We start from the raw sequence: 25,179 nt of genomic DNA, 5'->3' as shown, positions 1-25,179 counted from the left end.
TTCCGGTCCACAGGATCGCTCGTAGTCGGTTTCACGGCCTTACCATCTCTTGTTCTAGAAACGGCTGCCGGTGTTTCGTTTCCCTGGGGCTCGAAGGGTGGGCTGTAGTCGAGCCTTTCCCATGAATAACTCACCCAACTCAGCAATTGCCGGTCGGCATGGCAGCACTTGTACCAGTACCAGACTCCTCGAGCCACTTACACATAACGGCCTTTGCGACATGGACGTTACTCAGGATGGCCCGAACTGGTACAGTAAGTACTTAGAACGAAGAAGGACTGTGTGTGTAGGACTGGACAGACAGCTCGACGCATGAAGCTGCTATAATCATAATATTATTCTTATTCGTTTCATTGTTAATCTCTCCCATCACTCCCTCTTTGCCCGGCGCTGCCCTGCCTGGTTGCCAGCCAACCAACCTTCATATATCTACGGTCCCTACCAATAGCCTATTTCCCCCAGGACTTCGGTCTACTTATATTGTTTCTAGATGTCTTCGCAGGGCTTTTGTTCTGGCTCCGTGGTTCCCAACTTGTTTTCCGCCGGGATCGCCGCCTTTGAGAAGAGTGCTGCTGCTGACGGGATTTTGTCGTTGTTGTGGTGCTGACTACTATGCAGACGAGGATCTGCCGAAGCCGTGTCAATCCCAGCAGGAAATGTCCGAGAGGAAGAACGTGGCCGGCCCAGCTCGACATGTGCATTCCGCGCCGGCGGCTGCTGCTTCTTTCCGTACGTCATTTCCTTGCCCCTAAAAGCCGCGAGGCTCCATTTGCTCTTTTCCTTCTTGCTTCATTCTCTCCCACCCACCACAAGACAGAAAGAGAGGTCGGAGATACGGGAACAATTCAGGAAAGGCAACGCTCGCAAACAAGCCACTAAAGATTTGCTGCATGTGCCCGAGCCCCGGACACATCGGACCAGGGAAATCGAGCAGAGCGGCAGGAAAAAGAAAAAGAGGAAGAAAAAGCAACGACGAAGGCGGGATCTGATGGGATCGCCATTCCTAGTACTTTTGTTTCCACGCGACTAATGCATAGTGCATCTGCAGCCACGCACAACTCGCCGCGGACATGGTTTCTCACATCTGCGCTCACGCCTCTCGCCATCAGGCTCATTCGTCAATTGCTGAACCACGGTGACTACGTAGTCGCCTGCCTGCCGCCCCACGAGATTGAGAATGACGAGCGGAGCGCCGAGTTTCGCGAGCTGATCTACGAGTGCAAGAGTAATCGCAAAGATCGCGAGGGGTGGAAGGATCGCATCCGCAGCATTCGCTGTGATGGTCGCATCATGGGCCAATGCGGCGCGGCCGTCGCGGAAGCGAAGGAGCATTTCGGTCGCATAGACATTCTGTTATGCTGCACTTCCGAAGGTATGCTGCTGCCATCCTTGACGTGCTTTTCTCGGAGCGTCATGATCTATCTGCTCACACGTTGATTGCCACGCTAGCTGTTGTTGGTACCGTCGAAGAACTCTCTACTTCGCCGGCCACGCAGAACCTGGTGCGCGACCAGTTCGAGGCCATTTTCTTCTCCCAGGTCAATTTCGTCAAGGCGGCCCTGCCTTTGCTGCGCACGCAGCATACGGGCCACATCATGATCCTCACGAGCATCGGCGGCCACCTCGGGACGCCCGGCATGCCCATCTACACGGCGGCGACCTGGGCGCTCGAGGGGTTCTGCGACTCGCTGGCGTACGAGATTGCGCCCTTCAACATCAAGGTCACGGTGGTGCAGCCCCACATGGAGATCCAATCGCTGACCAACAAGATCACCTTCTCGCCCCAGCTGCCCTACTACGACAGCGAGATCAACCCGGCCCCCAGCGTCCGTGACATGCTGAGCAACGTCCTCAACATGAACCCCGAGACGGCCGTTGAGCCCTCTGACACGGAAATTATCAGTCGCTACCCGAAGCTGTCGGCTTCCTCGGTAGACCGTCTTGTCAACGAAACAGTCGTCGCGCTGACGGCTATCGGCGGGCACGAGAACCCACCCGCGCGCCATATTGTCGGTTTTGAAGGTGCGGAGGCAGTCAAGGAGAAACTGAAAACCGTTACCGAGGAACTTGAGGACTTTGTAGAGGCCAGCGTGTCGGTCGACATCTTCGAAAGCGAGCTACAGGTCGAGGCAAGAGAGGGCAAGGGCAAGGCTATAGCAACCTCGGAAGCGGCTGGTCCAAGTTTGGCATGATGAAACTACTTTCTTGGGAAACCCTTTTTGTGTGTAGAATGAATCTGGAGTTCTGGGTTGCAAAAACTGTACGAGAACGAAGCGTGGTGCGAAGGTACAGAGCCCACCTAGCACCAAAACCCGTTTAGGTATACATATATATTCAACAGCTAGGTCGTATCTGTTCCGAGTATTCGGACTATATACAGCATGAATTCCCCAGAGGTCCTCTACATCCAGGCGATGCTTTGTTCATAGTTCTTTCTGAGACGACAGGCTAGGAATGTAGTGTCAGGTTGAAGTCGAAGTCGACCTGGCATTTAACGGCGGGTTCAGTGGGGCGGACGGGCGGGCTAGGGGCGTGTTAGAAACGGAAGGCCCGACCATCCAACCATGACATCGAACTTAGGAACACCTATTGGTATTCGCCAACACTGACTCCCCGGATATCTAATCCACTGCGCAATGCCGGAATGAGACTGGCATAGCTCATCCATTCACTGTGTTTTGTTACTCGCAACAGCGACGACTCCGAGGCGACGACTACCAGGCAATTGAACCGAGAGCGGAAAGGATTAGGCCCTCCATCATCGCGCAAACGACTGCGACCAGGCTTAGAAGCACGAACAGGCCTCGTTTCGCCCAGCTCCTATTGACCGCCCCTATAGCCGTCTGCTATGTGGTTCGTGTGCGACAGGCATGCAGTCGCTTCATGAGGGCCCAAGTCAACCAACGTCCATGTCAGCATGAGTCTGGATTCTTTGGTACCTATCGCTCCGGCGAGGGTACGAGCTTTACTACTGCCCGTCGGCCAGATTAAACAAGACCGATTCACTTCTTTCGTCCAGAGACTGAGCCACGAGCATGTCGTACACCTCCGCGATATCAGCGCCGATGGCCGCCCCAACCGAAGTTAGTCGCGCTGTCACTTGAAAACCAGTCCAATTGCTCGGCGTACTGACTACTCTTACGTATAGACAAATTCTCGCCCCTGGCCTTCCCCGACGGAGCTATACTCTACGATCTCGTGACCTACGTGCCTCCACCCTCCCACCTCGCTTTGTCGCCCTTCGACCTGTATCGAGAACCGCTCGTCGTGATTGCCATTGCGGATGGCGTCGAGCTCGAAAAGGATACCTTTAGCAAGAGGCAGTCGTCCAACGGTCATGCCCCGACCACAATAGAGCAAAACATTCGGTCCCTGTATCAAGAGCTGGAGTACTTGAGAGACAATCATTCCAAGGCGCTCACACACCATGTCCTTATATTCGACTATGTGCCACCAGAAGATGCCGAGGTCGCCATCCCCGAAGGCGTCAAGACGGTCCCCCCGGTCGAGAAATCGAAGACCACGACCATGAAGACTATAATGTGTGATATATCATCCTTGCTGGTGGCCGAGATGACCACCCTGGCAAGGTCGTTTGAAGCAATGACCGTTATCGACACGCCTGGTCATTCCACTCGGCCTCAAATGAATGCTTCGTCATGGACTGTTGACGAATCAAACCCCGCGGCACGCCGAAATTCGCAATTTGCGACGCCTACTGTGACGAGATCGGCATCTTCAAGCGGGGCCGCCGATAAGAGCCAGTCGCGCATGTCGATGCCTGTTTTCAAGGGATTGCCCTTCGGCTCCAATAGCTCCACGCCGAGTGCTCGCCCGTCGACTCCAGTACGAAGCGGCCTCTCGAACCCTCCAACCACCTTTGACGAAATGGCCAACGGGGGCGACCCAACGAGCCCCGAGCACAAGGCATCTTCGCGGCCCGGCACACCCGAAGATGTCAAATCCCCCAAGGGGCAAGACAAGGTGGCTGTTCAGGGGTTCGGGCCTGGGGGGCTCAACGAGAGATGGCGCAATAAAGGAAAAGGGCGCGTATCTATCTTGGTAGGATCTATGTATCTTCAAGCCGGCCGCTGGACTGATGCCTTGAAAGAGCTGATCGAGGGGACAACGGTGGCCAAATCCCTTAATGATCACGTATGGCACGGGAAGGGCTTGGAGCTGATTACAGTCTGTCTCTTGCTTCTGGGCTGGGCTGGGATTGAATTCCAAATACCGACGATCTGTCTTGCGACTGACAAGTCATCTAACGCCGCCAAATTTGCGGAGCCTGATAATGTCATCCCAGATCAACCCGTCTGGCTGCGGCATCTTCAAATGGCCTTGCCAGATTTACTGGAGAAAATTATCGGGCTCTATTGTCGCGTATCCGGCGAACAGCTACCGCTCCTGTCGCTCTCGGAGACCGTCATCAGGCTATCTAGCTGTCTGACGGCGCTACACATATGTGAAGGCAAAGTGGACAAGGTGTTTCTCGAGATGGTAGTCTCCGGAAAATTCCCTGCGAAGCCCTTGACCACCTCCCCAAGACTCTCGGTCACACCCACGAGGAGTTACATTGTGAATCTTCTTTTCAAGGCGTTTCCCTCATCTATAGCAGAACTATTGACCACGGTCGATCGCGCTGTAATATTGGCTGGCATAGCATCAGTTCTCGGAACGCTTGGCTTCCAAAGGAAGAAGGCCATGGTCGTGAGAGAGCTCGTCTCCGTATTAATTAGCGGCTTGGTTGAAGCTCGCACTCGCGGTGCCGCTGAAGTCGGCATCCATCCAGCAGCAGGTTTAGTGGCTCTGGATGCGGTAAATGGTCAAGGTAATGGTTCTGGTGCTCTTGAACTTGGCGAAAGTGACATCGAGCAAGGAGTTGATGCATTCCTGGGTCTGTTGTGCAGAACATACGGCATTGTAGGCTACGATGGCGCATCCACCCCCAACCCGGCAGTAGTCTCTCTAGTGGTGACAGCAATGATGCCGTCATCTCCAGAATCCAGAATCAATCTGCGGCAAGACACTTTGGAATGCCAATGGTCAAGATCAACATACTCCGGGCCTGCATCAACTTCTCTGAGGCACTCCCAGATTTCAATGGGGTCCTGAGGTTTTCTAGTGATCTCCTACGAACTGCAGGTAGTGGTGTTGCCCCCGGCCCGAGACGGGAAGATGCAGCCCCAATAATATCCCGGGAGGAGCAGCTACGGCTGGCCACTAATGTCTCCAAGACTTCAGCCTTGTCAACACGTTTGGGCTTGGGTCACCTCTCTGCAGAATACTGGGACGAGTTCCTGATTCGCGACATAACGCTCGACCCCCTACATCCTACACGGGCGCCGGTACCGCATGCCAAAAGTGTATTGCCGGGATCGAACATTGTACGAACATCCCAAGACGTCAACCCGTTCATCTATAACCCTTTCCTACGGCCACCAAACACTAAGACCCTTGAACGGACTCTTGTGGTCGGAGAACCAGCCGTGTTCAGAGTCACTATACAGAACCCATATGAGATGGATCTCGATATCGAAAGCATCAAGCTGGATACTGAAGGGGCCGACTTTGAGCCTACAGCTGAAAACACCATCATCGGGCCCTACCGGACCCAGATTCTCAAGGTTACGGGAATTCCGAGGAAAGCAGGCGACTTCAAAGTCACAGGCGCGGTGGTGCGTGTTCGTGGTTGCCGTGAGAGAAGGTTCCCCATCTTCACACAGCCGTGGGCCGCGGACACGCAGGTCAAAGTCAAGGGTTTCGGTGTGGCCTCTCTCGAGAAGAACAAAGCATTGCCTAATCCTGGGCCCCCTTGACTCCGTCCAGTATGAGCTTGTCAGCCATCTCTGCACAGCCCGTGGTCGTGGTCAAATCGACTACTCTAGCCCAGTCGGCCGTGATGATCCTGGAAGGTGAACGACAGGTTTTCTCCGTTACTCTACAGAATCAATCCATCGAGACACCCGTAGATCTGCTCTTATTCTCGTTCCAGGACTCAACCCAGGGTCCATTACAAACGGCCATCCTCAATCGGGATGCTACCCCTGCCGAGCTCTATGAGTACGAACTTGTATTGGCCAAGAGACAGGCATTGCGGCGGAGGAAAGTTGATGAGGGACAGAGGTACATTCCACCTGGGGAGACAAGAACATTTGAGTTCGAAATATTGGGCAAGCCAGGCCTTACCAGTGGAACGATTCAGATCGACTACGCCCACCTGGGAGTACCACAAAACGAGATCAAGGATCAATTTCACACGCGCCAAGTTTGTCTTGACTTGGCAGTAACTGTCAATGCTAGCGTCGAGCTCGCGAGGATAGATATCTTACCAGTCCAGGGAGACGTGCCTCAGCCCCTTTGGAGAAGCATCGGCGCTGAGCAAGAGGAACCCGATACTCCTCTTGATTCGGACAAGTACTGTCTTTTGATGATGGACTTGCGGAACGCTTGGCCAAGCAATATGGAAGTCCGCCTTGAAGCTGATAACCGCTTCTCCATTGAGGAGCACATACTCCCAGGAAACACCAACCGGGTGATCTTCCCGGTGCCCCGTGTATACTTGGAAGACCCGCATGCCTTCATTCCCGCTATAAACCCTTCGCGGCAGCGTCAGTTCGTTGTGAGTACGAGTAAAATCACGCCTGAGACGGAGCGTGCCAACCGTGAAGCGTTCTGGTTCCGCGAGAAGATTATCGATTCTCTCAAGGCGAGTTGGAAGACACTGTCTGGCCCCGCAAGAGCAGGGACGGTTGAACTTCGCGGCATGCGCTTGACCCCGCGTCAAATCGAAGCAGTCAAGATCGATGAAGTCGGCATCGAGATTGCTGTTGAACCTACGTCCCCCGGGTCCTCTGACGACAACTTCTCAGCCCAAGAGAATTCCATCTGCGTGGACGATTTCGTGCAAATTCGGGTCCGCCTGACCAACCGCACCACGAAACCGATCTACCCGACCCTGCGCCTAATGCCAGCGCTCGCCCACCGCCCCCTGAACGTGGCGCTCGACTTCACGCGCAAGTTCGCCTGGAACGGCACGCTGCAGCAGACGCTGCCGCTGCTGGGCGCGCACGCAACGACCGAGGTCTGCATCGGCGCCACGGCGCTGTGCCGGGGCGAATTCGAGCTCATGGCAAGTGTTGAGGAGACTAGGCTCTGGGTCGATGAGGAGGCGGCCAAAGAAGGAGCGGCCAGGCAGAGGTCCGACACGCAGAGCATGATGGATGCATTGCTTGGCGCCAAGGAAAGGAGGGTGTGGCACTCGAGGCACAAGTGCTTGGTGCGGGTTCGTGATTGAGGAAGACGAGATGTAAGTGAATAAGAAGATAGAGTAGAGAGCCCTGGATGGCTGGCGCTATTAAAAGAAGACCCTGGATGAGCGTTGTACAGTAATAATGTGCCATGAATTGACGGCGGGGTTGAAGATCGGCAAGTATATACCCCGAACCAATGCGGTTGCCCGCTGCGTCCTCGTTCGAGCCATCTTCCCCCTCTTGTGGCATCTCGCTCGCTTCAACCAGGGTATTGCCAAACAGCCTCGTCATGGAACACCACACTTACCACACTTGCCTCCGGAAGCAGTGTGCCGTATGCGACGGGGGACTTACGCCAGGCGATAGATTCATACCTTGTAAGACCGGACTGTCTGTCGACTGCTCTGCTGGCCAACACGCAATAACCTGAACCTGTCTCTGTAGTGGCATGCGACGACACGGTTTATTGCTTGGAAGGGGTCAGCTTCGTAGATTATAACTATGATTTTCGCGTTGGGAACCATCGATTGTGCTGGAAGATACATTGCGGGCGATGCAAACAGGCACCCGAGGCCGTCGCCATCCACGATGACTGTTGGTCGTTATTCGAGAACCATTGCCGGACAGAGGATGTGCTCGATCGGCTGTGGGCCAGATGGGCGGCACGAAGAATTTGGCGGGAAGCCCCGGCCCTGCAGCTTGACCCTGAGACGAACCTGGATATTGGTTTGGTTCATGCCAAGGCAGCGGGTTGCGGCATCCCCGGCCTGAATCTTCTCCCTCCGGAGCTCATCCGGATGGTATACGAACATTCGGCAGACGCCGTGTTCTGGCGCTACGTCGCCATCGTGAGCTTGGGCAAGGAGCTTAAAGCAGCGTCGCCAGCTTCAAAGACGCTTCCTCTCCGCAGCATCTCGACGTGGACACGGGGCGCAGAGCCTTCCCTGTTGCAGTCCTCGGACCATCTTCCCGTACTACGTCTGACTATCGATTATCGGGGCCTTGCGCAAGTCGAGAGGCTGCCGGAAAGGCCACCTTATCGACTTGGACGTTCAGATAGTATGGCGTATATCATCTTGGCCGAGGGCGAAGATGACCTCGAAAATATCATCATGCATTACAAGGTTGTCGATGCCCCCCTTTCGTGAGTTAAAAGATGCCACGAGCCAACTAACGCTGTGCAGTATGGCGTCTCACGCCTGGAATTACCAGGAAGCTTTCAAGGGTTCCATATCTGGGATTTGTCTAATCCACCCCCCCGTGGCGCAATGCCAATTTCTCAAAGACGTACCTCGGTCGACGCGGTTTCGGACGGTGGATGTGCGTGGCGCCAGCGGTCTTTCTTTCTTATACTGCAACAACAAGTTATACGGGATCCATGGCTACGCAAATGCTGCACATATGAAGAAAGCCGCTGATCAAACGGGCGGAAGTCTTGATATACCTTGGGTATATCTCCCTATACCGGAAGGCGAAGAAATAACAGCCATCGTCTTGCGGATGAGGCGCCGGCCGGATAATCTCATAACTAGAACACAGAACCCTTGCTTCTTGGTAAACCGCCCCTTTTGTTTTGTTGTAGAGGAGGAGAGAGCCTCTGTTCGCTGACCAACGGAAAACTAGTTCCGCATGAAACTCGCAGGCGATGTCTTCATCGGCCCGTACCACACGGGGGACTGCGACGACGTCGTATTTAGTCAGTCGAGTCCGGAGCTGCTGATACACAATGTCGCCAATGTTGGCCTGGGTCCGGTCACACTTATGGGGACATATAGCTCTGAGCACAAGAAGTCTGGAACTAACACGGGCATCGGCAGCGAGAGTAGTGATGACGTGGGGGACTCTGCATTACTAGAACCCTTCGACCCTCCCCAAGCGGAGTTTGGAAGCACCATTCCTCCTCCTCTGGTTCCTGCCAACGAGACCAGCCCCCTTCCCGCTGGCCACCTTGCCGCCTTGGCCCGGCACCGCCCGAACTTCTCGTTCGCCCCGTTGGAGAAGACCGCCGCCATCCATGTCCTCATGTTCGAGATGCCCTCGTCCTCGTACTGCCAGGCCGTGGTGCTCGAGTACGAGAACGGGGCCCGGCGCGCACTAGGCCACTACCGGCCCGCTTCCCGTGTTGTAAGGTACAACAGGCTGGACGATACCGTCTACCCGTCGACAACGTGGACGTCGTCGTACCGGAACCCGACGCGGTTCTGCTACAAAGATGACTACCATATGTTTGTGTCATATCCGCAGAATGACACTGACCGCCTGGTCCAGGTCGAGAGCGGACGCGAATTGCCTACGGAGCCCCACGGTCACGACGCTCGCGATGGCTGGGTTTGTTCGCCTCTGCAAGGCATCTTGAAAATGTGGTTCTGGGATGGCTCAACCGTTGTCTCCATCTCTTAGGTTTGCGGCTGTGGTAGATTAGCGACAGCATTCATGAAAACAGACCAATAAAAACAGTCCGGCGGTAATTGCAAGTGAGTTTGAATTTCTTCCTAACAGGTCAAATCCTATGTGCCTGATTGTCATGATTACCATTCATAAACCGAATCCCTATTGACCATGACCCATGTTCTTGCTGTAGTCATGCCATCGATTCGTGCCATGAAAAAACCCTGCCCTGGAAAAGATGCAGCTGTCAAATTGAATGCCCTTTGAACGCCTTCCTGGTTTCTCCTAAAACCTTCCTTGTTTTGCTGTGGGTATCATCAATATCATCATATCGTCGTTTCGCCATACCAATGTGTCTCAGTCTTGGTAATTTGTAGTGGCACGCAGAGGGGACTGAAATCCCGAACGCCAGAGAGAGGGAGAACGATGCGTTAAGCAAATCAAATGCTGTGGCTGTCGCGCGTGTGTCTAACCAGACGAAGAACGCGAGATCGGATTGGAGCGGCTGCTCTGACGCTTGCTGCGTCTCAAGACGCCGGATCGAGTTGAGGGACTGGCCTCCGGGCTGGCGTCTTCGGCTTGATTTCTCTGGTCGTTCTCGGTGCTGGCAACCTGGATGGCTTCGGCCGTTTGCTCAGGTTCGACTGTGGCGTTCTCAGCGGCGACACGTTCCTGTACTGCGACTTTCTGCTGAACGACAGGCTCTTGCTTGACAGTGGACTCTTGCTGAACGGTAGGCTCGTGCTGAATAGCGGACTCCTGCCGGGCGTTTGATTCCTGCTGCATCGTAACTTCCTGCTTGGAGAACTGGGGCTTTACGACGATCTCATCCTCCATGCTCTTAGATTCGGACTCGTCCTCGGTAGCATTCTGGCTGTCCTTGTCTACATGTTGAGCGACGGCGGTGATCTCCGGGGCAGGTCCCGCTTGCTGATCGCCTCCAACGCTGGCAGGACTCGTATTGCCATTCTGCGGCTGTTGCACATGGGCCTCGGTCGCCTTGGCCTTTCCTTTATCCTTGCGGATTACGGGGACGCCGAACTGTCGCTCGATGTGGTCGGCGCGCATATCTTCGTACATGCCCTCGGCGCGGTTGACGTGGGCGCGCTCGGCAGAGGCTAGCCACTCGGGCTCGTGGCGGCCGGCGGCATGATCCTCGGAGTACTGGCGGGCGTTGACGCGCAGGTCCCGGTTCACCTTTATGACGTCGAAGTCCAGCACGGCCTTGGTGGTGCCGGCGTAGATGACGGCATTCTGGTCGGGCCAGAGGCTCAGAATTCGGATCCGGTCCTCTTCGGATAGCTTGGACCAGTAGTACGGGTTGGCCACGGCTCGCTGCAAGAGAAAAAGATGGCACGTATATCAGTAAACGTACAGGAATCCTTGACAGGCGGGAAATAATAGTAAGGGCCTGCCATCGCCTCCAAGAGGAGGACGGCGCAAGTCGGGCCGGCAGAGTAGACGGATGGAGATCAGACGAAAGCACAGGAGAATAAGAACTCACGTGAATGTTCTCGGCATTGGCAATGCCGGACTTGGGGTCAAAGAGGTCGTTGAGCTGCTCGTTGTCTTGGTTGGCGGCCGGAGCGGCCGGAGCAGGAGCAGCAGCACGAGAGGGCATGATGCAGCTGAGGATGGGTTTGGTGATGCTGCCGAGCAGCGAACGGAACTGGCGCTTGGTGGTGGCAGCTACCCTGGCTGCCCCACTGGAGGAAGGAGGGGCCGGCGCCTGTATAGTCTTAGCGTTAGCGCCGAACTGTCAGTCAGACCCCGTTCCGGTTGGAATATATGCAGGCACTTTAGGGTTAACAGCAACTACTTGGTGCCATGCAACATGCACTTCCCTTTCCATTTGTGCTTACAAGGGACAACCCCAGAACAAACCGAAAGTGAGTTTGTACCACTTGGCAAACATCTCCCGGTTTCCGCAAGGCTCGGAGAATGTGTCTTCTTTTACTGCCGAGGAGACAACATTCTTGTTCTTGGAATATGAAGATAGCACAGGAAACGACTATGTATGAACAAGAAAACACAAGACGGGCTTTGATTTATCCTGGATCTTCCAAAGAAGGCCAAGATTATCTACAAGAAATGTAACTGTCCATATCCCCTCTCCGGGCATACACACACCATCGCCGCCCTCACCGGCTCCAGGGAGGTCTATGACAGCTGCATGCCCGAGATCCAACCCGTCGGTGGAGGAGAGGGGGAAGAGGGAGGAGGAAAGCAAGACCCAAGCCATCAAATACACATGCAGTGTAAAAGAGGGATCCCACTCACTTGGCCAAAGAACTCTGGTCCCCCAGTTTGGTGGGACATGGTTGCTGCTGCTGCTGCTGTTGTTGTTGTTGTTGCGGTTGTGGTTGTGGTTGTGGTTGTTGTTGCTGCTGCTGCTTTGACACAAAGAAAGGAGCAAATCAAAGGAAAACTACAGGCGCCTAGGGATTCTACTAACCTGTCTACACTGTAAGATGCCTCGGAAAGACATACACGCCGGGAGACCTACGATACTGTCATCGGCCCAAAGCACCCCCCGAAGCTACGGAGCTCCCCAAGGAGTACAGGGGGAAGGGCTGCTTAATACTTAGCGGCCCGGGCAGAGCTTCCCCATTCAACTGGCTATTTCTAGTCATTATTTCCAGTTCGCGTGAGGGCTTTGTCTGTCATACATAGATAGTTACAAGTGCCTGCTTCTGTTCGGCGTTGAGTCTCCTCTGGGTATATAAGTATATATATAGTGGCGCAGCGTCATCTCGAAGAGCGCTGGAGAGCGTTGAAGAGCGTTGCAGAGCGCCCATTGGTTGGGATGGCTTTGGTGGCTGCGCTAGCGTCTCTAGCGTCTGTGGCGCCACGACTATCCAATCCCTGATTGTTCACCGTAATGGCTGGCTATCGTATAAGTTATTTATACGCCTCTACTCCGTCCGTACTGCAGTTGGCTATTCCAGTTATCCGAGTGTCCCATTGATGTCCCTTCTACTGGACTAACATTCACAGAATATGGAGTGGACGAATCGAGATTTCATGTTGACTGTTGGTCGACTGTTAGTCATGACACCCGAAACTAACACGGCCTGTAAGCCTGTGCTTGGCGCCAGAGCTAGCGGCCCCCGACCAAGACCCCATACATAAATAGACCCATTTGCACCCAGACTTGCCAGACCTCGATGATGGCATTAGCGCGCTTGCATTGGATCTTTCCAGGGGTAAGACAGGGCCTGGGTGCTGCTGGGACTGGAGATGACTTCCTGGCTCGGCCATGCGAACTGGACACCTCATGTGAATCCAATCATCAGTCCGCCGCTGTGGATGATGTGTATTGCGTATTGCGTCCGTTTGACAAAAATCAACCAAAGCCTTGTTCTTTTCAGCTGATCACTCATTGAAAAGTATAACCGAAAGGCCTTGCCAATAATCGCTGCCTGTCGATAAAGCCACGTACCCCATTTATCTCGATAACAAGGACGACCAATTCTACGCTACATCTTTAGGATATTCTCACCACCACACCTACATACTCCCGAAAATACACAGTTTCTCAAGATGATTAGGTCGACACAAATAGCCCGTTTGGGCGATGGTACGTCATAGCCCACGAAATCCCCTTACCCATCATGGCATTCGTATCCTAACCGCATTTCCTGGTGACCGATAGGCCTCATGCTCTGCGCCTCGGTAGACGACGAAGCGACCGAGAGCTCCCTCGCCGAGATCAAGTCGCAAGTGAAGCTGGTGCTGCGCCGGCTGAACCGCAACTCGGAGCCGCAGGCGTCGATCGAGTCGGGTCCCTTCACGCTGCACTACCTGCTGTCGGCCGACATCGCGTACCTCTGCATCTGCGAGCGGTCGTACCCGCGCAAGCTGGCCTTCACGTACCTGTCGGACCTGTCGGCCGAGTTCCAGACCTCGTACAACCAGAACCAGCTGCACAGCCCGACGCTGCGGCCCTACGCCTTCATGGAGTTCGACACCTTCATCTCGCGCACCAAGGCCACCTACGCCGACAGCCGCGCCGCCCAGAACCTCGACAAGGTCAACGACGAGCTGCGCGACGTCACCAAGGTCATGACCAAGAATATCGAGGACCTCCTGTACCGCGGTGACTCCCTCGAGCGCATGGGCGAGATCTCCACCCGCCTCCGCGACGACGCCCGCAGCTACCGCAAGGCCGCCGTCAAGATCAACTGGGACCTGCTGCTGAAGCAATATGGGCCCTTCGCCATCTTCGGCCTGATCGTCCTCGTCTTCATATGGATGCGCTTCTTCTGATCTTCTCTCTTGGAGATGATCTAACGTGACCCGATAGAGGGAGGATATGAAAAGACAAAGAAAGGAGAGATGCAAGAAGCACGAGGAGAGATACGCCCCAGCCGAATTAGTAGGGGGTGACGCGAGCGCTACATACTCGAGACGTGTAAACCGGGTATGGACGAGGAGGGACAATAGGGACAAAGCAGCGAGGATAATTGAGGTTTGGAAGGGCACCGTCACCTGCGGAAGGCAGCCATGTTGAACGATTGAGATCGCGATGCGTAATGGGGAAACGTCCAATGGGACAGCTTTCTCCCGATTTTGAGGTGGCATTCGAAAGCTTGCTGCCTGTAGCACGCGGTCATGAACATGACGCAAATGTGAAGGGGGAAGCGACGGAATAGAAGCCGGAGGGAAGCCTACTCCCTCATATCGTGAGGTTAGAACTTGACGAAGAAGCATTCTTGAGATACCACACTTGCGCTTTGCGCAGTGGGCTCGATTATTTATTTGTACCATTAGCTGTGAATGCCAGCTAGCAGAGAGACCAGCAGTCTCAATTATAAAGCACCCCACGGGTTATACGTGGATATTGCAGATCTGTGTCATGGACCTGACCCCATGTCCAAAGTTGCCTTCTACTTCGTCTTTTCACAGCCAATAGTAAAAGTCGTCGTCATGCAGTCTGTTTCCGCACCGTTGACTGACCAACTTCGTGACCCCCTAAGCCCGGAACGCCTTCGCTACCCGATCGCCAATATCTGCAACACCGTGCCTGGCTTGCTCGGCGTCGATGCCATCTAGCTTCTAATTTCAGTAAACGCCTATAGTACCCAACGTGATTTCCCAGGTGTTTCCCCCAATGCCCCCTCCTTCTGCCTGGTTCCCTGTCTCGTTTACATGAGGGCGCAAGTACTCGAGTTGGGGGCCTTGTCGGCATGACTCCATTCGAGGTGTTCCTGGAACGACTGCACGTCGTCGAACCCCTTTTCATCCTGGTTCCACTTGACCGCCTCCATCTCGCCGTCGCCTTGCTCGTATTCGTAGTAGTCCTCGCAGTAGGGGCACAGGATCCGCGCCTGGAAGTCGCCCGGCTCGGTGGGGAGGTGGTTCGCGACGGCCACGGGCGCGAACACGACTGCCTTCTCCTCGCCGTCGGTCCGTTTAAAACCCTGAGCGTGCCAGCTGTCCTGAGCCCCCGGCGCCATGGCGGTGCTGCTAGTGGGTTCGGTGGCGCTGACGCTACCGGCGACACTGGCGTTTCCGCTCTCGTCATTATTATTGTTGCCGCCGGTCGGGGTATCTTGCGCTGATGTTGTTTCTGTCGACGTGGTCCTCCTCGTCGGCATCTCCCTAACGTCTTCCCACACGAGGTACCCGTCGCAGAAGTCGCAGATGAAGGCGATATCAAGATCGCCGTAGCGCTCGAACTTGCCGACCTGGTTGCACGTCATGAGCTCCTCGAGCTGGCGCTGCTGCGCGTTCTCGGGCGTCCGCTGCACCCGGTACACCTGGAAAGCGCCCAGGCAGCGCGTGCTCGTCTCCTGCTCCGAGTTGAAGATGCGACGGGCGGCCCGGCACTGGGCGCGGTGCAGCTCGCGGCGCAAGCTGATGGTCTCGGTCGCCCAGACGGGGTTGATTGGGCCGCCCATCTTGGCCCAGTCCTTGAAGGATTTCGTGTGGAGTTCGAATTGGGAGCATAGTTCGCGGAGGTCTTCGAGGGATTCGGCTACGAGCAAACAATGTTAAGTCGCGTTAGCCGGACCTGACCTCTGGAGCCAGATGAAGCTACTTACGCTTCCTGTTGTGTTCATAGTAGAACTGCCCTTTAACTAACAACGGGAGCTCCTGGAAGTCGCGTTTGGCCTCGTCTAGCAAATCCTCCAGCAGACGGAGCTGCTCAAACTCGTCGGGGCCCCATGCTCGCTTGTCAGCGAACATCATAATGCGGAGAGCATCGTTGATCGAATTGGCAATGACGGCCAGGAGGGAGCCGACCGTCTCGTTGCTCATGTCTCGCAATGAGACGCACGCTCAGCGAAGTCTGTCAATGACTCCGCTTTATCGAAATGCGTGGTCAGTATTGTTGCCGCTTTCGGGGATCAATCGTCGAGTCTTCGCTTCGTGTATGGCCAAACAATGATTATATGTATATATCTCGGTCGATCGAAGGAACGGGGTTCTTGGACAGGGAGGTGACGTGAGGGTATGTTAAGTACTTCGGAGAAGCCGACTCCAATGTTCGTATGGACGTAGGCAGATGTCGCCAAGCCGGACCCGGCAGTTGGTACTCTAGTGGATATCCAGATTGGCCCGCAATAAATCAACAACTGCAAGTAGTATACCCGGGTATTGCTTCCTAGACTTCCCTGCGAAACATGGGATTCCACCGTTGCGGGGGGGGGAAGAGGGGAGTATGCCTTCTTTTCCGTGGAATCTCGGCACCGCATATGCGGTGCTTTCGTCCAGTACGAGGCACGTCGACGTGGGTAAGTGGGCAAAGGGAAGAGACGAAACAAAGATGTTTGACACTGAAGCCAACCTACACGAGATTCAGACGAACACAGGGTCTTATTTATCGGGTTACTCCCGCCGGGAGGCGCTGCAGAAGGCCCAGGCCAAGATCCAAGTCCTAACCGCTAAGAAGGAACTGATTGATGGGTTCGGTGTGTGCGGGCTCCAGATGACTAAGACCACAGCTCCCGCGCGCCGGTCAACGTGTCAGGACCGGATACCTACAGCTGCCAGCCCTACCAATCATCCGGCATATGCACCTCAAGACTTGATAACGAAATTACCACCTAGAGACGTATTTATACACAGTAAAATACTCACGGTCAAGAAGTTGATGTCAATAAGTAACGAGCCGGTCTTAGTATCTACTCTGAAAAAAAGCCGGTCATGTCCTGTTATTTGAAGCTCGGCCGGTGGGTGTAGGTGGATATGCAAGTGCTTCGCGTCGTGTATCTCTAAGTCATCGAGGCTGCCAATAGGCAGCTCATCGCCAGAAATTCTTATCGACTAAGTCCTCCTTTGCATGCAATGCCTAAACACATTCGCATCGTACCTCTTCTGGAAAATACGATGTTTTACTTTCTCTTGGTCGCCTTGCCCACATTGGCGCCAGTAGCTTTCGCCTCTCCGCCAACCACCTCCGCCGCTGCTTCCAGCTTCGGCATGGACTTGGGTTGCGTTTTCTTCGCCTCCTCCTCCTCCTCCTCGTCATCGCCGCCCTGGCCAAATTCGTTGACACGCGTGTAGTCAATCTTGTAAGCCCATCGCTGGTATATATAGATGAAGAAGATGATGTCGTCGCGGAAGGTGGCCATGCGGTGCAGGAACGGCATCTTGATGGTAAAGGCGAACAAGTCGTCGATGAAAGTATTAAGGAACTTGTACATCATCGCCTTGCCGGGCATGTGCGCCACGCTCTTCAGCCGGTAGTTGATGTACAACGATGGAATCATCATCAAGAACCCGTAGGCATAGACCGAACCCACCAAACTGGTAATCACGTACGAATACCACGACTTGTGAGTATCGTAGTACAGTGAGTATATCGCGTACGCAATAAGCAGCGGCACACCCGCCATGTACATATACTTGAAGGCGATTTCGTCGTACTCCTTAGTCTTCTCCTCCGTCTCGCTCAGCTTGTGCTTGTCTTCGAAGCTGATCCCGTATGGCAACCATGATCCCGGGGCGGCAGGACGCACGCGAACATTGACCACGGTGGTGATTTTCCAGAATTCGATGAGAATACCAATACCTTGGGATCCCAGAATCATCCAGCTCGTGTTCTGAGAGTTATCTATCAGGTATAGGAAGATGACCGTCTGCATGAAAACATTGGCCAAAATCGAGCGCACAGAGATGCCTACGTTGTCCTTCTTCTTGCGATAATGGGCAATGTCGGACCCGAAAGCCAACATCTCAAGTACCATGTGGAAAATGCTGACCACACCAGTGATACCGAGTAGCCAGGGGTTCGTGTCCAGGAAAATTTCCTTTATCATTTCGATCTCACTGCCGTCGGCGCCCCCAGGCAAGGGAGTGCCGAACGCGGCCTGTCGAGCTTGCTCTCTTGCGTTGAGCTCAACAGAGGCCATCAGGTTGAACTTCCAATTTCTCATGTTATCCAAATCGATCCTGATAGGAAGCGTCTTGACAGTTTCGTTCAACACCGTCATGTGACTCTTCAACTGCCAGAACGAGTTTAGGAATAGAATGGGGTAGTACCACGAGTTCTGGCCAGTTCCATCACGAGCGCCAGTTGGCTCGAGATTCAAGAATTGTCGAACAGCTACGCTCGATTGGGGGAAGTTGATTATGCCCGAGTCGGGGATGAACGAAAGGCTTGCGTTGGGGTGGTAATAGCTCGCAATGGTAGGGCCTATCGCGGTGTCCACCACGTCTTCCTCCGCCTCTTCTTCCTTGGCTTCGAGCAAATTTCGAGTCTTGGCAACCTTCTTCTTAGGCACATATTGTGTCAGGGGATATGCGAAATGCATGGCCGTAGCTGGGTCAAACCCATGTTGGTGAGGATCCAAGATAGAACCAGTGAGACCAAAGTAGAAATGGCCCCAGAGAGTGCCGTTCTTCTGGACAGCCACAGGGACGTCGAAGGTAGTCTCAACCACTCGCTTGTCGCTGTAGTTTCCCAACTTGAACTCCTTTTCCGAGAGAACAAGATACTGCTCGGGGATCTTCGGCATGGGGATTGGTACGTAAGAGTCGGAAAGCGCCACCACCACATCAAGCGTGCTGTCGGTAGCCCAGATCGGTGCCAGACGTTCAGGAATCGCGCTGTGGGTAGCACCCTCGTCGAGCTGGTTAGGTCGCATCTGGAACGAGGGGATGTTCGCTGTGTTTGACGCTACTTTGACGACTTTCCCATCGGAGTCCTGGACTTCGGTGGTTTGCGGCTTGGGCATGAACTGCTTCATCAGCATGTTCATACCATAGTAGATAGCAACGCCCTGGAGTATCTTGTACACCATGGATTTCTAAGATTCGAGTTGGTTAGCGATGCGGCGCACACTCCATGGCATGGACAACTTACGCCGCCCTGCTCCTCTTGAGCAGGCCTCTCGGCCAAGTTCCCCTCGGGCATCTTGATAGTAGGGGCGTCTTGGAGCCGTGAGAACGAGCGATTTCTTGGACCTGTCGGATTGGTGCTCTGCAACTGAAGTTGCGGTCCAATATGTCTTGGCTGGCTCGAACGTCGTTGTTGCGAGTTGGCCTTGAGTCGGGAAAGACTCTCTGCTAGGCTGTAGGGTAACGAATGCTAGTCCAGCATTGAGGAAGGCAGGATCCCCGGCGTACGTCGCCCCAGATTTCGAATATTCTAGGCGGGCCCGTATTTTGCGATACCGGCAAATCGGCGAATCAAAAGCCGATGTGATAGCACACTTCACCAACTCATCGGGATTGGATTGGGGGACTGACAGCCCCTCCATGCTAGCGTAGGTACCTTTCAATGACACAAGCATTGATTGATCCTGACCTCATTCCCTCCTTCAGCTAAATGACTATTCTACTTGGCCGCCTCCCAAGCTTCTTACTTGTGCAGCTCTTGGTGAATAGAAAGACAGGCCGATGCTTGCCGTTTCGGCCTACTTCGCGTACCTGCCCTACGAGCAGCATCATGGCTGATGGCCCAGGAGCTTACCTGCTCTAGGCTCACGGCTTCGCTCCGGATTTCGGTCCGCTGCCTGTCGCAAAGATGACTGGGCTCATCAAGCTGGTAGCACCTACCCCTAAATCACAAGAGGAGCATTCATACAAAGTCTCGTATTCCACCGCCATCTACGTGTCCTTCTAAACAAGTTTTGTGCAAGAATCCAAACCCCTAACATCGACTTGCCGCGCTGTCTCAAAGAAGCATCAACTTACCTTGTGGCTTGGTTCCTAATCTCAGAACCGTTGTTTGCTGGATTCGCTTTTCAACACCTTCTTCCCCTGCACTTTCCCATTTTTACCCGAAAGCAAAGCTCGGGAAGGAGCCTTGTGCAACGATCCTGCAAACTCACAGTTATCTTATTAACAGAGGCTGCCCGGGATAACCGTGAAATCTCAAATCGTTCTTGCCTCCCCTTGTATTTATCCAAGACACACAGCTACCTGAGCAAGATGGCATCAGGTGGCGCATCTCCTTTGCCTTCGTCCGCGTCGCCGCGGACGTCCACGCCCTCTTCCAATCTTAACCCCAATGCGCCGTCCCGAAAGGTCAAGATTTGTGTCTACTGTGGATCTGCGAAGGGTAATGACCCGACGCATATGCAAGCTGCGCGCGACCTGGGCCGGTTGATGGCCGAGAACAACATCTCTCTAGGTGAGTCATAGTAAACACTTGGCTCGCTAATTTTCTGCTCCGACCCAGACTGACAACGTAACAAATAGTGTACGGAGGTGGCACGGTCGGCCTGATGGGCGAGGTAGCTAAGACGATTGTCTCGATCTCCGGACCTGGTGCAGTCCATGGTATCATCCCGGAGGCGCTCGTAAAGTGGGGCGCGCGATGATACCTACTCGACCAAGACGGACTCCAACGGCTACCATCTTCCCGAGGAAAACGTGTACGGCAAGACGACGGTCGTCAAAGACATGCATACGCGGAAGAAGATGATGGCGCAAGAGGTACTTGAGTCCGCTCCGGGCAGCGGCTTCATCGCGCTGTCAGGGGGCTTCGGTACAATGGAGGAGTTACTCGAGACGGCTACTTGGAACCAGTTGGGAATCCATGACAAGGGTGTCTGTGTACTCAACATCAACGGTTTCTACGACGGCTTACTACAGTGGCTGAAGAAGTCGGTTGTGGAAGGCTTTGTCAAGGATGCGAACGCCGACATCCTAGTCACGGCGACGGATGCGAAGGGTGCGATTGAGGCTCTGCGCAACTACAAGGTCTCAGAGGCCCGTTATGGACTGACATGGGACAACCAATAGCGTGGGCGTGTTGTCCAAGCTAAATAGAAGGCCTGATGTTAATGATGCTCTATGTTTTACTTAGTATTAAAGGCACCGAGTCCTGTGGCCCATGACAGCCTACAGAAAAACATAAAATCGAAAAATTATTCAAATGCTGTTCAGGCTATGTCCCGATGCCCTATACACCATGCTGTTGGCCCGATGCTATATCAGCAGACTGCCCCCCTGTACTATTCATACTGCGTCTCACTCCAGCTGCATCTCCCAGCCGCGTGTATTCCTAAAACTCTTGGTCTTCTGTGAAGAACATGCCGAAGCTGACGATAGTTCCGTAAATTAACAGTCCTCCAAGGATGCTCATGAACATCGCTGAAACATTGATCAAGGCGGCGTGTGTAAGGACGACGGGTAAAGCTAGGTTGGGTTCGTTCGTTAGCAGATGATCAAACCACAGAGCGACAAGGAGAGAGTCGTCTCTCTCGGTCTCTGCAACTCCGTGACTTACCAATGCCCATCAACACCAAGAAACCCGTGCAGAACCGGCCGAGATCCAGGACGGCATTCCCTGAGCTTTCAACAAAGTCATCTGGATTGGCGCAGTGGCTGGCGATCCAGTTGGGCACAGGCGCCAGTATGTAGGTGCCGACGACGAGTAGCGGGTAGTAGACCTTCCAGAGGGCGCATGACAGAATGACGAGCAAGAAGCCGACGGCCAGCACGAAGGAGAGCGCGATGATCGTTTTGAGGCCCGCGGTCGGCATCGTGGCGGTAATGTTTTGCGACGAGTAAGGTTAGGTTGGAGATAGGTGCTCGTTGCTGCTCCTCGGAGAGTTGGCGGGCGATAATGTAGTTTTTGTCGTTGAGAAGGTGATGTCGCGAGGCACTTGCTTGCACGTAGTCTGGTCGGGCAGTCGGGATCGTGGATGCAACCTTGCGTCAGCCTGCTGGGTGTCTGTTCGATTCAGAGTAGCTTGAGCCACAATTGGCTGGGCTGGACGGGCAGACGGGTAGGCGTCGCACGCGTCAGTGCTCCGTAGGTCAGTGGTTGGATGTCTGGGAAGGCCTGTTGCTGCCTGTAGCTGCAGCACTCAGAGCACCTACAAACTTACTAGCTTGAGCCACAGTTGTGTCGGGAGTGGCAGGCTTAGCTTCCCTGCCCGCCCTCTGCTGTTGCACTCCGCTAAACCACAAGGGGAGAGCTCCTTCCTCAGCTTGGCCGTGTGGGTGAATGAGCAGCAGCTGCGTACGTTCGTCTGCCTCGCCAACCGACGTCCCTCCAGACCATCAGCCTTGTGATATATTCCCGACACCACATTCACATCCCACTTCCACATCCCGCTTTCACTTGCATTTTCCTGCCTGCCATATCCTGCTTGATCCCAATAGGCTCATCGTCCTCTTCCACCCCAAATTGACACAATGTTCCGCAACAACTACGACAACGACTCCGTCACATTGTAAGTCCTGCATTTGTGTGTGCAGGTCACCAGAGCCTCTTCTCTAACACGTTCTCTCCCCAGCTCTCCGCAAGGAAGAATATTCCAGGTTGAGTATGCTGCCGAGGCCGTGAAGCAGGGTAGCGTCGTGGTTGGTATTACCAGCAAGACACATGCTGTCCTCGTTGCAATCAAGGTACGTCGGCTCGACCCAAAGCCCTATTTAACTATTGCTGCTCTGAACTAACATGCATTGTCACTTAGCGTAATGCCGAAGAGCTTTCCTCGTACCAGAAGAAGCTGTTCGCCGTGGATGAGCACGTCGGTCTGGCCATCGCCGGCCTCACATCTGACGCCCGCGTCCTGTCCAACTTCATGAAGAACCAATGCCTGTCACAACGCCTGACCTACGACCGCGCGATGCCGATCGAGTCCCTGGTGTCTTCCATCGGAGATAAGGCGCAGATCAACACACAGCAGTACGGCAAGCGGCCATACGGTGTCGGCCTCTTGATCGCCGGTATTGACGAGACCGGCCCCCACTTGTTCGAGTTCCAGCCCAGCGGCATGACCCAGGAGATGGTGGCCTGCGCCATCGGTGCCCGCTCTCAGATGGCCCGGACATACCTCGAGAAGAACACCGACAAGTTCCCCGACTGCGGCCGCGACGAACTCATCAAGCACGGCCTACGCGCCCTCAAGGAGACCCTGGTCCAGGACAAGGAGTTGACGCTCGAGAACACCAGTGTGGGCGTCGTGGGCGTCAAGGAGGCGGGTAAGAAGAATCTGGAGTACTTCAAGGTACATGATGGCCCGGAGGTAAAGGAGTGGATAAACAGCGTTGCGGATGACGCTGATGCCGGTGGTGAAGAGACTGCTATGCAAGTTGACGAATAAACGAAGAGCACCGGCGGGGCAGTACATGGAAATGTTGAATAACCAAACGACGGACATGATCATGCCACTGGCGTAGCTTGAAAGATTTGGACCATAATGAAAATGAACATGCTGATACCACGTCAAGAGTCACGTCTGCTGGTCTCTGATACCTATGTTATCTGAATGGTGTAGTTTTTGTTTTTTTCACTTGGCCTGGGCTATCTTCTATATCTCATCCTCTTCGTCGTCGAAATCATCCTCGCGACCCATCTCGTACAAGATACGCCCGCCCTCACCAGCCCCTATATCCGTTTGCGCATCGAAGTACGGCAACACAATCCCCTCACGGTCCTTCCTCTGCTTCTCCGTTAATCCCAGACTGAAAGTCGTCTCGGCATCCTCAGCTCCTTCCTCGGCCACAGGCTCATGGATATCGCGGAGTAGGGGATGATCGGACATCAACGATATCCGGGCCCCTGTGTCCACCTTGCTTTTGGCTGCAGAAAGCGGCGGCGCACCGGGAGGTGGTGAGACCAGCACGAATTTTTCCGCGACGGACCGCCCGCTCCGCCGCCGAATCTCCATCTCCACCACCAAGCCTTCGCCTTCCCCTTCCTTGTGCTGCCTTTTCTGCAGCCCGACGAGGACACCCTCGCGGCCCTCGCGTAAGCCGAAGTCAGGCTCAACCAGGCTGCGGTCCCGCGCGCGCTTACGCTCGACGGCCTGCCCCAGGTTTGACGCGCGCAGGATCGCCGTGGCGAGGTGCGAGAGCACCGTCAGCGGGTGCGGCTCGTACTCGCCCAGCGACCCGGGAGACAGGACCAGGGGCACGTCGGTGTGATACGTGGCCACCAGGCTGACGGTAGGGCCGGTGATGAGGCTGGAAAGCACATGCGGCATCTGCGAGGGGATGGCGGTGCAGAGCGGGTTCAGTGTGTCAAAGACCAGGAGAACTTCTGTATATCATACGTGAAACTTGCGCGTTAGCATATGCTCACTCTCTCTTTATGACGGAATGTCCTGGTGGCGGTACCACCTGGCGCATATATGGATATGGTGTGACGCACTGTGGGCATGTCCCGGTGCTCCAGTGGGATAATGCGAGACGATCTCGGAGCGCAGGGCTTCGGGGGTCTTGCCCCGTGCCTTGACGAAGATGTCTACATCCGCCGGTTTCCTGAGCGTTGCAAATGAGACGAAGACGATCTTGCTTTTGGAGATCTGCCGAGAACTGTCAGCATTGTCTAAATCATATAAAGGGGGTGGCCCGTAGTCGTGATCAGCCTAATCTTGGCCATGGACTGACTATGTGCAACCCTGGGACAGACAACTACCGGCATGACAAACATACCCTTGCTCTGGCCACAAACTCCCGGATTACTGGCTTTGCGCTTTGCTCCAGAGTGTCGAGTATTAGCGTCAGTGGGCTGGCGCCATCGCGCAAATTAAGAAGTTTCTGGAACAGGAGCAGAGCATGGGATCGCGAGTGCTGCGTCGTGGGCGCCATCTTGACGGCTTCCTTTGGTTACCGATTCAAGCACTGCTGATGTCAATATGTCAAGGCGGCAATTTAGGAGATAACTAGTTTAACGTTATGCTTTGCCTTCGTTACCAGTTCATAGGGAGAAGTACGGCATATCAGAATCGGTCCCCGCAGGTAAATGCATTTTTGGGTATCAAAATCTAGATTCTAGTGGGGCTCCAACTTATAGCGAGCAACAACTGACAACTCCGGCCACAACTTCGACAATTGGTGTTTCTAATGCACTACCGGTTTCTTTCCTGCTACTATGGTAATATATATGTCATTGCCTCATCCGTATCCTCCGTGCTGGATCCGGTCTAGAACCTACATGCAGAGTTCAGACCATTGCCCTGGACGCAGCATGAGTGACAGCTCGAGAAGCAAGAATGACATATGCATGTATGGATACCTTCCAGAAAAACTGCCAAGATCGCGCGCATCTCTCTGAAATCCTCGGCGAATCAGTATGGCAACATGATTCGAGGGCGGGATGTAGATGGTCGGCAGTACGTCAAGT

General features: G+C 54.4%; 14 protein-coding genes across 14 annotated transcripts; 9 read left to right on the top strand and 5 right to left on the bottom strand.

The window, feature by feature from the left end:
- Positions 1 to 220: 220 nt before the first annotated feature.
- On the top strand, positions 221 to 2,192 carry PG998_008280 (uncharacterized protein; the record flags this gene model as incomplete). The annotated part of the gene is made up of 4 exons (XM_066875096.1): positions 221 to 254; positions 619 to 729; positions 1,049 to 1,372; positions 1,450 to 2,192. The coding sequence occupies 4 exons, from the start codon at positions 221 to 223 to the stop codon at positions 2,190 to 2,192; spliced, it is 1,212 nt and encodes a 403-aa protein (XP_066731041.1).
- Positions 2,193 to 2,917: 725 nt separating this feature from the next.
- PG998_008279 (uncharacterized protein) lies at positions 2,918 to 5,819 on the top strand (the record flags this gene model as incomplete). The annotated part of the gene is made up of 3 exons (XM_066875095.1): positions 2,918 to 3,083; positions 3,149 to 4,959; positions 5,010 to 5,819. 3 exons carry the CDS (start codon positions 2,918 to 2,920, stop codon positions 5,817 to 5,819), a joined length of 2,787 nt encoding a protein of 928 aa, XP_066731040.1.
- Positions 5,820 to 5,830: 11 nt separating this feature from the next.
- On the top strand, positions 5,831 to 7,297 carry PG998_008278 (transport protein particle subunit trs23; the record flags this gene model as incomplete). The annotated part of the gene is made up of 1 exon (XM_066875094.1): positions 5,831 to 7,297. The coding sequence occupies one exon, from the start codon at positions 5,831 to 5,833 to the stop codon at positions 7,295 to 7,297; it is 1,467 nt and encodes a 488-aa protein (XP_066731039.1).
- Positions 7,298 to 7,841: 544 nt separating this feature from the next.
- PG998_008277 (uncharacterized protein) lies at positions 7,842 to 8,401 on the top strand (the record flags this gene model as incomplete). The annotated part of the gene is made up of 2 exons (XM_066875093.1): positions 7,842 to 7,854; positions 7,881 to 8,401. The coding sequence occupies 2 exons, from the start codon at positions 7,842 to 7,844 to the stop codon at positions 8,399 to 8,401; spliced, it is 534 nt and encodes a 177-aa protein (XP_066731038.1).
- Positions 8,402 to 8,882: 481 nt separating this feature from the next.
- On the top strand, positions 8,883 to 9,653 carry PG998_008276 (uncharacterized protein; the record flags this gene model as incomplete). Its single annotated transcript, XM_066875092.1, has 1 exon — positions 8,883 to 9,653. One exon carries the CDS (start codon positions 8,883 to 8,885, stop codon positions 9,651 to 9,653), a length of 771 nt encoding a protein of 256 aa, XP_066731037.1.
- Positions 9,654 to 10,109: 456 nt separating this feature from the next.
- PG998_008275 (uncharacterized protein) lies at positions 10,110 to 11,960 on the bottom strand (the record flags this gene model as incomplete). The annotated part of the gene is made up of 3 exons (XM_066875091.1): positions 10,110 to 10,976; positions 11,146 to 11,370; positions 11,922 to 11,960. The coding sequence occupies 3 exons, from the start codon at positions 11,958 to 11,960 to the stop codon at positions 10,110 to 10,112; spliced, it is 1,131 nt and encodes a 376-aa protein (XP_066731036.1).
- A 1,224-nt stretch (positions 11,961 to 13,184) lies between these two features.
- Positions 13,185 to 13,910, top strand: PG998_008274 (protein transport protein sec22 protein; the record flags this gene model as incomplete). Its single annotated transcript, XM_066875090.1, has 2 exons — positions 13,185 to 13,221; positions 13,297 to 13,910. The coding sequence occupies 2 exons, from the start codon at positions 13,185 to 13,187 to the stop codon at positions 13,908 to 13,910; spliced, it is 651 nt and encodes a 216-aa protein (XP_066731035.1).
- A 603-nt stretch (positions 13,911 to 14,513) lies between these two features.
- Positions 14,514 to 14,696, top strand: PG998_008273 (uncharacterized protein; the record flags this gene model as incomplete). The annotated part of the gene is made up of 1 exon (XM_066875089.1): positions 14,514 to 14,696. One exon carries the CDS (start codon positions 14,514 to 14,516, stop codon positions 14,694 to 14,696), a length of 183 nt encoding a protein of 60 aa, XP_066731034.1.
- A 92-nt stretch (positions 14,697 to 14,788) lies between these two features.
- Positions 14,789 to 15,905, bottom strand: PG998_008272 (uncharacterized protein; the record flags this gene model as incomplete). The annotated part of the gene is made up of 2 exons (XM_066875088.1): positions 14,789 to 15,621; positions 15,689 to 15,905. The coding sequence occupies 2 exons, from the start codon at positions 15,903 to 15,905 to the stop codon at positions 14,789 to 14,791; spliced, it is 1,050 nt and encodes a 349-aa protein (XP_066731033.1).
- A 1,076-nt stretch (positions 15,906 to 16,981) lies between these two features.
- On the bottom strand, positions 16,982 to 19,005 carry PG998_008271 (uncharacterized protein; the record flags this gene model as incomplete). The annotated part of the gene is made up of 2 exons (XM_066875087.1): positions 16,982 to 18,898; positions 18,955 to 19,005. 2 exons carry the CDS (start codon positions 19,003 to 19,005, stop codon positions 16,982 to 16,984), a joined length of 1,968 nt encoding a protein of 655 aa, XP_066731032.1.
- Positions 19,006 to 20,024: 1,019 nt separating this feature from the next.
- Positions 20,025 to 20,840, top strand: PG998_008270 (uncharacterized protein; the record flags this gene model as incomplete). Its single annotated transcript, XM_066875086.1, has 3 exons — positions 20,025 to 20,226; positions 20,295 to 20,395; positions 20,433 to 20,840. The coding sequence occupies 3 exons, from the start codon at positions 20,025 to 20,027 to the stop codon at positions 20,838 to 20,840; spliced, it is 711 nt and encodes a 236-aa protein (XP_066731031.1).
- A 262-nt stretch (positions 20,841 to 21,102) lies between these two features.
- PG998_008269 (putative VPS55-involved in late endosome to vacuole trafficking) lies at positions 21,103 to 21,583 on the bottom strand (the record flags this gene model as incomplete). The annotated part of the gene is made up of 2 exons (XM_066875085.1): positions 21,103 to 21,236; positions 21,328 to 21,583. The coding sequence occupies 2 exons, from the start codon at positions 21,581 to 21,583 to the stop codon at positions 21,103 to 21,105; spliced, it is 390 nt and encodes a 129-aa protein (XP_066731030.1).
- A 658-nt stretch (positions 21,584 to 22,241) lies between these two features.
- Positions 22,242 to 23,155, top strand: PG998_008268 (uncharacterized protein; the record flags this gene model as incomplete). The annotated part of the gene is made up of 3 exons (XM_066875084.1): positions 22,242 to 22,279; positions 22,343 to 22,454; positions 22,523 to 23,155. 3 exons carry the CDS (start codon positions 22,242 to 22,244, stop codon positions 23,153 to 23,155), a joined length of 783 nt encoding a protein of 260 aa, XP_066731029.1.
- Positions 23,156 to 23,362: 207 nt separating this feature from the next.
- On the bottom strand, positions 23,363 to 24,644 carry PG998_008267 (histone acetylation protein 2; the record flags this gene model as incomplete). Its single annotated transcript, XM_066875083.1, has 3 exons — positions 23,363 to 24,093; positions 24,205 to 24,358; positions 24,489 to 24,644. The coding sequence occupies 3 exons, from the start codon at positions 24,642 to 24,644 to the stop codon at positions 23,363 to 23,365; spliced, it is 1,041 nt and encodes a 346-aa protein (XP_066731028.1).
- Between the last annotated feature and the right edge of the window lie 535 nt (positions 24,645 to 25,179).

Source organism: Apiospora kogelbergensis, assembly GCF_038363985.1.
Source record: "Apiospora kogelbergensis strain CBS 113332 chromosome Unknown utg000005l_segment0_segment0, whole genome shotgun sequence".
Classification (NCBI taxonomy): Eukaryota; Fungi; Ascomycota; class Sordariomycetes; order Amphisphaeriales; family Apiosporaceae; genus Apiospora; species Apiospora kogelbergensis.
This window is presented reverse-complemented; position numbering and strand designations above follow the sequence as displayed.